Source organism: Microsporum canis, genomic scaffold (assembly GCF_000151145.1).
Source record: "Microsporum canis CBS 113480 supercont1.6 genomic scaffold, whole genome shotgun sequence".
Lineage (NCBI taxonomy): Eukaryota > Fungi > Ascomycota > Eurotiomycetes > Onygenales > Arthrodermataceae > Microsporum > Microsporum canis.
This window is the reverse complement of record NW_003299164.1, coordinates 2,280,936-2,290,056: the sequence shown is the minus strand read 5'-3', so window position 1 is coordinate 2,290,056 and position 9,121 is coordinate 2,280,936. Positions and strand designations below refer to the sequence as shown.

The 9,121-nt window shown below is 51.7% G+C and overlaps 2 protein-coding genes across 2 annotated transcripts in view; one reads left to right on the top strand and one right to left on the bottom strand.

Moving 5' to 3' along the window:
- Positions 1-397: 397 nt before the first annotated feature.
- Positions 398-1,580, top strand: MCYG_06990 (uncharacterized protein; the record flags this gene model as incomplete). Its single annotated transcript, XM_002844980.1, has 2 exons — positions 398-463; positions 540-1,580. The coding sequence occupies 2 exons, from the start codon at positions 398-400 to the stop codon at positions 1,578-1,580; spliced, it is 1,107 nt and encodes a 368-aa protein (XP_002845026.1).
- Positions 1,581-2,622: 1,042 nt separating this feature from the next.
- The window catches only part of MCYG_06989 (tho2 protein), a gene marked incomplete at both ends in the record, with an annotated part of 7,784 nt that continues 1,285 nt past the window's right edge, over positions 2,623-9,121 (bottom strand). The window contains 2 exons of the mRNA XM_002844979.1: positions 2,623-5,440; positions 5,499-9,054. Of these exons, the coding sequence (XP_002845025.1) occupies positions 2,623-5,440; positions 5,499-9,054 (6,374 nt within the window). The remainder of the gene's footprint in view (positions 5,441-5,498; positions 9,055-9,121) is intronic.

The following is a 9,121-nucleotide window of genomic DNA, read 5'->3' as shown; positions in this document are numbered from 1 at the left end:
TCGCCTTCATCTCATCGTCCATCTTCACCGTCGTCCGTCTTCGTCTCATCGCCGGTCTCACGGCTGTACGGCGTCAAACTGGAACTACCGCTGAGCCGAGCAAGCAGCTTTTTTCGCCTCCGCCAATAGCTGTTCGCTTCGTCTCGTCTATCACTTGCCCGGGCTCCATTTCCAGAGCTGTCACTTCATCAGTCTAACTCTGCTCGTTGTCTCGGGCTGGCGGCCGACCTCCCTGCCGACCAGACACGAAGGCGGTCTCAGCGAGATCTGCTCATAAAAGCCTGTGTGATGGGCCGCGGGATCTCGCACACCAGCGCAGACGCTTCTTGATCTGCTTGTCCATCGTTTTCTCTCCCCGTCGACTAGAACAAGACCGTCTGAGAGGCAAAAGAAGAAGATGCTGACCCAGCAAGCGTGGGACGTCGCCATGAGACGGCGGTTCAATTTCAGGTTCACTAGTTCGGTACGTCGAACCCCTTTTTACTATAGTCGTTTGCATATACATATATATCAGAGATTGATATTGTGTCTGGCGCTAGAAACGGCCGTTCGTCTCTCCTCATCCTCTGCCTGTGGAGGACGAGTCGAGGTACTACAACTTCGACGATACCCTGGCCCCTATCCGCCCGGGCTCTCCTCTGACCAGCAGACGGGAACTCGACCCTGCGACTCTGGTGCATCTTCGACACGCCTGTATATCACTCTACCACAAGACCAAGTCTCAGGGGCAGGCTGGCCGCCGTGCGCCAATCCCCCAGTCGGATCCGGTCTACTTTAAACGCGAGTATGAACGGCGCAGACTGGCCGCTCTTCCGCCAGGTCGACGGCCCATGGGCTCTACGGAAGAAAGCAAGGCCCTTGAGACGGCAGCATCTCGGCCTGATGCACGCGCTCGACCGTCGGTTGTGACAGACCTACCCTCCTCCACCCTGTCACCCACCTCTGCGGTGGCTCCCGACAGCGCTGGCGTTGTTACAGACCAACCCTCGTCCACAGAGATGGAGATACGCAGAACGATATCTGCTCCTCCACATACGGAGACGGAGGGTGCCATGGCCGAAGACCCTTCGTCGTTCCCGTACAGGTCTGAAAACCGCCAGGTCCCCAGCGTTAACCAACCCACGGTGGCTTCGTCGCCGGTCCATTCTATCGAGACTCAGCCAGCAGGGGCCGCACCCCCCAGCCCTCACACCGCCGGCAGACAGGGCTCCAGGGACATCGGCACAGAGACCCAGACGCCAACGGGGGCAGACACCCGTCAACATGCTGAAAGCACACCAAGGCCCATCAGCCAGGGCCTGGGACTCGTGCCCGTAGCAACTCGGGCATCAGCCCAGGGAACCTTATCCACCACCACCACAGACTCCATCGTCACAGACACGACTACAACGACTACGGTGACCGCTGCCAGCACGTCGACGGACGTTGCCGACTTATCCCCCCCTATCACCGCTCCCTCAGCCGGTCAGTTGTCACGAGTGCAAACCTTTGTCAAAAAGCTTTCTAAATTCGGCTTCCACAAAAAGAAAGCATCCAACCGAAGCAATGTGGGCTTAGGCATGGTGGTTGAGGCTACCTGAGCCGGCATCTCCTCCACCTTATATTGATTGGCTGTCCCCATACACTCCCTTCTCCCGCTCACCGCCACCCCGAAGAGATGTCGTTTTTTATTCTTTTTAATATATCTCACACCATCTTCACTCTCTATCGCCATTTGACATGGCATACTTTGGCGTCTTTTCCCTCGTTTCTCTGCTCCGTCGTCTTCTGTTTACTTTTGCCCCAACCCGGCGTTTACTGCTTCCGATACATCTTTAATTGGTTTTTCAGTCCCCTTCCAGGTACATAGTGGTCTTCTCCTTCTCATATACCCCTTTCACGTCAGGTCCGGTCTCTTTCTCTCTGTCTCTCTCAAAAACACTTCCATACATCTGGTCCTTTTTTCCTCTCCCCCTTTCCATGCACCTCTTCGGGGATTTTTCTTTCCTTCTCGCGCCATGCATGCACAGCTGCGTTTCCACGTTTTCCTACGAATGAACTCGAGTTCCTCGCTCTTAATGAATACGACCTGCATGCATCAAAGATCCCGGTATCAAAGTGCGGGGTTTCTCCAGCTTACTTGAATACGATCTCAATAGACAAGTTTTCGTTTCGCTTTGCCTTTTTATATTCAAATCGCATGTAAACCGAGGCGTCTAAAACTCAATAACTGTTAAATATTAATAGAAAAGACATTTAAACTTATCGTTTTTAGCCACAGAAAAGGAACAGTAGAACTCTGGATTTAATACGTTGAAGAGAAGCTTTACATCGTAGAACGTGAAAGATTAAAAAAGGGATAGACATGAAGCTGAGTGTCTCATTCTTGATCTCAGTGGTTTAGTCCCTAATCTGAAGATGAAAACGCCTATGTTAACATTGTAAAAATTGCACGGAAAGAAACCAAAGACTAAACAAACTCTTTGGATATGCATGTTTCCCTAAAGTTATCCCGTTTCCCAACTAAAAACACAAAGGAGAAGAAGAAAAAAAGATGTAAACTAGATGTAAAGCGTAGAGTTGTGATGTCGAGAAAGGAATGTTTATCGAGTTGAAGGTAAAAATTATGTTTGATATGCATCGTCAACGTCTCTGGCGCTTGTTTTCGCTGCCTGGCCCTGGCCCTGGCCCTGGCCCTGGTCCTGGCCTCATAGGACCACCCATGTTTGGTGAATGTTCATGGCCCTCGTCCCCCCCAATGCCGTGTGGTCTGCCTCTCTTTCGAGGCCAGGTATTGTTGCCTGTGTTTCCAGCACTGCCCCCAGGGCCACTTGTCGGAGTTAGAGGCGGCCCTCTCCCTTCTGGCCCTACGTTTGGGCCATCTCTCCTGTCCCGGCCGCGCTCCCTATCACGGTCTCGACCCCTATCGCCCCGGTCTCTCTCCTTGTCACGGTCTCCTCCCCTCTCACGATCACGGTCACCACGGTCTCTCAGCCTGTCATCACTGCGTCCAGGTCCTGCACCGCCCCATCTGTCAAGTGGTCTGTCCATGGGGGGTGGCGGCGGCGGTGGAGGCGGAAGCAGAATTCCTTTACCGCCGCTGCCACCACTTCCAGAACCACGCCCTTCATCTCGTTCTCGCTTGTCTCGTCTACGACTGCTTGTTGGTGTCACTTCGGTAGTATTTGCCCCTGAACTGTGGCCGCTTCTACGAGAAGAAGAATCGCGAGAGCCCCTGGCGTCGTCGCGCTCAGCAACTTCATCAACTCGACCCCTATCACGACCACGGTCTCGCTCCCGTGGGCGGTCCCGGCGGTCATCCTTCTTGCTATCTTTGGCTCTCGAACTGTCTTCACCCGTTCGGCGTTCACGCTCCCTTTCACGATCACCGGCCCTGTCATTGGGACGATCCGGGGTATGAGGACCGGAGGTCGTTGAATGCGGAGATCGTCTAGAGCTTGATGCTTCATCTATGATTTCGCTTCGGCGACTAGACCGGCCCGGCCTGCGGCTCTCTTCTTCGGGCAGTGCACCGTTAGAGCGTGGTGGGAACAGCTCCGACCTTCCGGTGTTACTGGTAGCGGAACCAGCATCATTTGGAGGCTGCGGCCTTCCTGACTGAGGCGATGGCCCACTGACAGAGCCACTTTGTCTGTTTGAACCTCTGACTCGGTTTATCTGGCCAAGGCCAGGCTTGTCACCTGTGCCGGTTGAGGATTGCTGCAGCATATTATTAAGCCCGGCAAATCTTTTATCCCCTCGCCCGCCTTCTCCAGGTAATGGCATACCAGAAGGCCGATGGCGGGTGGTTGGAGACGCACTTGGTGGGCCGTGGGCACCACCTCGGGGACCTGATGGAGGGACAATAGGAGGTGGAGGTGGAGGAGGGGGCTGAGGTGCTCCCTGTTGCTGGGACGGTGTTCCACTGGATCTGTAACCGCGTTCATTTGGGTCTTGCATGGCTTTGAGCCGGTCTGGATGGATTCCAGACGTATCCATAGTGTTGAGGTTTGCGTTGCTGTCCTCGGAAGCACTAACCCCTTGAGAAGGTCGGTCCTGGTGGGATTGACCCCGTTGGCCAGTCCAGCTTGCTGGCCCTGTAGGGGGTTGACGATCAGGGTTGGCCACGCTAGCTGATGAAGATGCATGAGGGCCTGAGGCCGAAACCGATCTGCCGCCACGGCCAGGCTGGTTCCGTCTTGGGCCTGATGGGATATCAGGATTACGTTCAAAAGCTTCCTGAGAACGCCCAGGAGGGAATCGTGAGTCTTGATTTAACCGGCCATAGGTAGGGTCAGGGGGCGGTAGATGGCTCATTCTCCCATCTCGCTGGTGATCCTGAGACAAGCGGTTATCTGGAGGATTTGCATGCGAAGGGCGATTTCCGCGAGGGCCGCTGGGTAACTCATCATGGCGAGAAGCGCCCGGCGGTGCGAGACGGCCTGGTGTATTTCTGTCATCTCGTTCATCGTGTCTATCCATTCGAGAAGATGATGGGCGGTGCTCCTCTTGTTGAGATGGGGTTGGAGGGCGTGAGCCATGTGGCGGTCTCCTGTCCTCTCTCTGTGGCCTTGCAGGACGGTGCGGGTATTCGTGTGGATGTTGCATATTAGCATGACGGGAAGCGTTACTTTCCTCGTCTCGCAGAGACCGAGGCTGATCCGGCCTCTGATTTAGATGATCAGGGGGATTAAGCCTGCCACGACTATGCCGTTCCCTCCATTCTTGATCCCGAGGGCCTATGGGATCTCGCATATGAGTTGGCCGTCCGATGTGATCTTCTGGGTATGGTCTTCGCGCCATGTCCTTCTCCGAAAGCCGGCCAAAGCCACGCGATTCCATTACGTTCGGATGGTCAGTCAATCTGTCATGATCATGCGGCCCGTATCTAGAAAGCCGGCCCTGTTCGGGATACTTGTGATCCCGGCCATCTCGTCGGTCTCCAGACATATCAGTTGGTCGTACACCGGGCGTTCTCATGTCAGAGTGCCTATACTGACGAGGAAGATCTGGTTTATTTGGAAGGCTAGCAGACGGTCGAAGCCCCGTATTACTGTTGCCGTGCCGATCAACTTCTATGCGTCGGGAGGTATTAGATAGATGAGATGATTCCGAAGGTGTCCTGGTTCCAGCGCCGGAAGCTGTTTGAGGAGACATATCATTACCTGCATCTCGAGGACGGGGTTCCTCTTTGCTAGGTACGGGTGTGGTGCTACGGTTATCCTGAGGTACTGGGGATTCAGCCACTTGAGCGGATTGGGGCTGGTCATTGTGATCCGCTGTTGTTTCGTCTGCTGTGCCTGCCTGGATAGTTGGTGTTGATAGTGGTGTAGCACGGTTAGTAGAGTCAGTTTTGGCAGATTCTTCCATCACTTTTGCCTCTTCTTTCTTTGCGTCTTCGATCTCACCATCCTCGACCTCTAACCGGCCAGTGGTGGGAGAAGTCGTTGTTCCATTTGTTCTATTGGTCGTCAGAAACTGCTCGCGAAAATATTCATAAGGTTGTAGGGTCGACTCACTTGATGGCTGCAGCAGTTGGTTGAAACTCCGGCGCATTTGCATTTAGGGGTTTAGGCGTTACTGACGAAGCTTGCGGTGTCCGTGGCTTACCACTAGAAGTCTTATCTTCTAGTCCGGCTTCATTCTTTGGCGTGTTGCTACCAGTTTCTCCGCTCGCGGCCGCTGGGTTCAAAATGGTGAATGCTTGCGGGAGGAGCCATTTTTTCTCCCTCCTGCTTAAATCTCCAACTAAGGTAGCCGAAGGTATTTTGATGTCATCTCGAGGATCGGAATTTGTCAAGGCAGCCACGCAGTTTTGCATATCCCGGCCTATCCAGTTGACTGCCGGGAAGTATTGTATGACGGCTTTCAGAACGCTGATTGCATTTCGAATATGCATATACTCGCCTCCAGTCAAACATGTTTTGAGGGATGCACTGAGCTGTCTGTGCCACTTATATAAGATGCGCCGGAAGTCCTCATAGTCCAAGAATGTTGTAGGCTTCCCCTCAGGGTCCATGGTTCTAGCAAAGCCAGGAAGATCACGTTTGGCTCCGAATGCCTCCTTTTCATATACAGCCTTGTCTGCATGCCATCTACTGAGGTCGCGTAGAAGCTCATGGAGAAAACGGCCAAAGTTATCTGCCTCTTTGGAGGTGCATTGGAATATTATGCTGGTCAAACGTTGATCCCGGAACAGTTGGTCCAATAACCCCACCGTTCGGAAATTGGGAGTGCCAGATGAATGAAGATATTTAAGCATTTTAAAACTGTAAAAGGCGTCAATAGGAGAAAGCAGGGTACGGGGAAGGAAACATTGCTGCATAAGTGCAATATTTAGAGGCTCGTGTTTTACACGCATCCCAACAAACCATTGGCTTTTTTCCTTTTGCAATCTTGCACGAGTCTGTCCGTAGGCTCTGATGTGTCGTTTGTTCTCGTCTAGGATTTGGTCGTGAAGTTCGTTAATTTGCCTCTTCTCCCTTTCTCTGCGTTGGGCACCAGCCGAGCTCATGTCCATTCTGTCGTGAGAAAGAGCAATGACTCGCTTCTTTAGACGTTCCGTTTCGTCCTCGTAGGATTTTTGGGGCACGTAGATGTCGTATAACGAAAGCTGCCAAAATGTGATATAAAATGGTAGGCCGACAACCTCCCAAAGGGACTCGGGGGCGGATGCTTTCATCCTCTCCATCAGTTCCTGGACAACTGGGTTGAACGGTGACACCGCAGTAGCTGTTTTCTCAGAATTGATAGGATCCAGCGAGCTTGACTCCGGTATGGTTTTGACCTCATCGCTCGAAACTTGGCTATCCACAGTCATGGCCCCTTCTTGCTCGGTTGGCTCAGCGACATCTTTATCTTCACCCATTTCGATGTCACTGTTGGCGCCTTTTTCCGGCATAGAAGTTTCCAGTCCTCCTTTCTTCACTGAAGCTTCTTGTATTTGTTTATTTGTATCAGCGATACGTTGGGCGATGCTTGGGCGAGATATCCAAAATGCCACCTCGGGCTGTAATCCAAACTCACTGATCAGGGACACGACATCGGGGACATAAGAATTGAATTCGTCAACCGTGAAGTTAGATCGCAGGAGGTCCAAGTATTGTGTCAAGACACGATGGGTTTCGTCAAATATATTACCCAGTAGTTTTAATTCCGCCTCGGATTCTGACTCTTTGAAGATACAGGTAACCCGTTCTTGTGCCATTGCCACAAGAAGCAATCCGGCTAAGTTAGAGTCAGACAGCGATTTCATAAGCCTCTTTGAGGTCGTTTTACACTCGTGTCGCTTGTCCAATAACTGGAGCATCGTCTGGGATTGTAGGACTTCTCCTCCTGCCATTGCTTGGAGTTGAGCATCGTTAAAACTATTGTCAGTAACAATGCCACCCATTGAGCTGATGAGCTGTTCAAGCACGAGGAGGTCCGTAGAGTTGTTTTGGCGTAACTGGTCACTGACATACTGTAAAACCGGGATGGGGTTCATAATACTGGAGTATCGTTTAAAGACTCTACCGGCGAAGGTGGCCAAAGAATTTAACCATCGGCTTGCAAGCAGACCGCTGGCTTGCATCCTACTTCGTCCTTTTTGCCCTAGTGAATTCACTAATGCCCAGGTTAAAATGTCATAGCCTAGGAATGTAAAATATCGCGCGCATTCGACGATAACCTCGATTAAATTTTCGTAGGACTCAATCTGGCTGATGGCAACGTTGATTACTATCCCAGGGTTTGCATATGCAATCTTAGCCAGTGTCCTAGCCATCGGCCGGAGATTCGTCTTGCTTAACCGTTTCAAAGAGTCTTTCGTTTGGGCGCGAGCTAGGTCGAAGGCTGATTTTATGTCTGGTATTCTGGAGACTTGCCCGAGATTCCATTCCGCATAGATTGAAAATCGGACATCCTGAGGGAAATGCTGCAGCAGTTCAAATATTTCATTGACTACACCGGGATTAACTTTTGTTAAACTGAGAGCGGGAACAAGCAAACGCTTGCAAAGGTCTTTCCAACGGGCATTATTAAACTCGGACGGATCGTTCTTCATGCTATGGTTGCCGATGCGAGCAAGTTTTGTGAGCAAACTGGGATCGTTACCAATTTTTACGCCAGAAAGATTCAAGAATGAACCGCAAAGAGCGATTACATCGTCAACAGCCTGGCAGATCGGGATATTGTCCGCCCAATCATCCCAGTAGAAGCGATAGTCGGTGCCATCATTGGTGTCTTCTTTGTCTAACTGTGCCCAGCGAAGAATGCGTCGTGGGGCTGGATCTCCAAGTCGAATCTTACCCGACAATGTGATTGATTGATCTGTACTGACGATCTTTTTTCGGCTCTTGAGTTCTTCTCGTTCGGCCAGTGGTCGGACACTGTTGTACACTTTGCTCAAGCAATGGTGAATAATACGGTGGATAAATTCAAGGAGCTCGGGATAAGCGTCCAGAAGCCATGGAAATTTTCCAAGGATATATAAGGATTCTGGGAGAGCCCCGATGGCAAGCAGGCTTTTCAAGAGAAGAACCTTTTGATCAGCTGGCTCAGGTAGCTGTTCCTTATCCTCCACCTTGGGGGCTCCCGACTTATCATGGTCATGATCATGGTCTCGCGAAGGGGTTGAAGGTCGCGCTTCTGGCTCCCTAATTCGAGGAGGTGGCGGCAAAGTGTCATCAACGAGCGCACCAGCTGTCATTAAGGCATTGACAGCTCCTCCATGACGAGCAGCTGCCTCCCTCTCCGCTTTTTCCTTCATCTTCTCTTCTTTCAAGGCATCCATGGATTCATCTGGCCGCCAAAGATGGGGATATAGATCACGTAGAGAGATAAATCCAACTTTAATGAGGAGTGCAGCGAGGTATATTAGATTATCTGGAAGGACATCTGATGGGTTCCGTGCACCTGAGGAGTAATATCGAAGTTTGAAGCCGAGAAGTTGCGCTGCTACTCGATTGCCTTTTGGTGGCAGCGTACCCGTTTGTTCGATCCATTTTTTCGTCTCACCATCGTCGTTTACGGTGTCTCCTTCAGCTGCAGATATACACTTGCGCTGTTCCTCTCGGAGATAGGTTGTCGACCAAGCTCAAAGAGGCTCGTATACATCTCTCTCACCTATCCCAAAATCTTTGTCTCGGCTTCATTTAGTCGA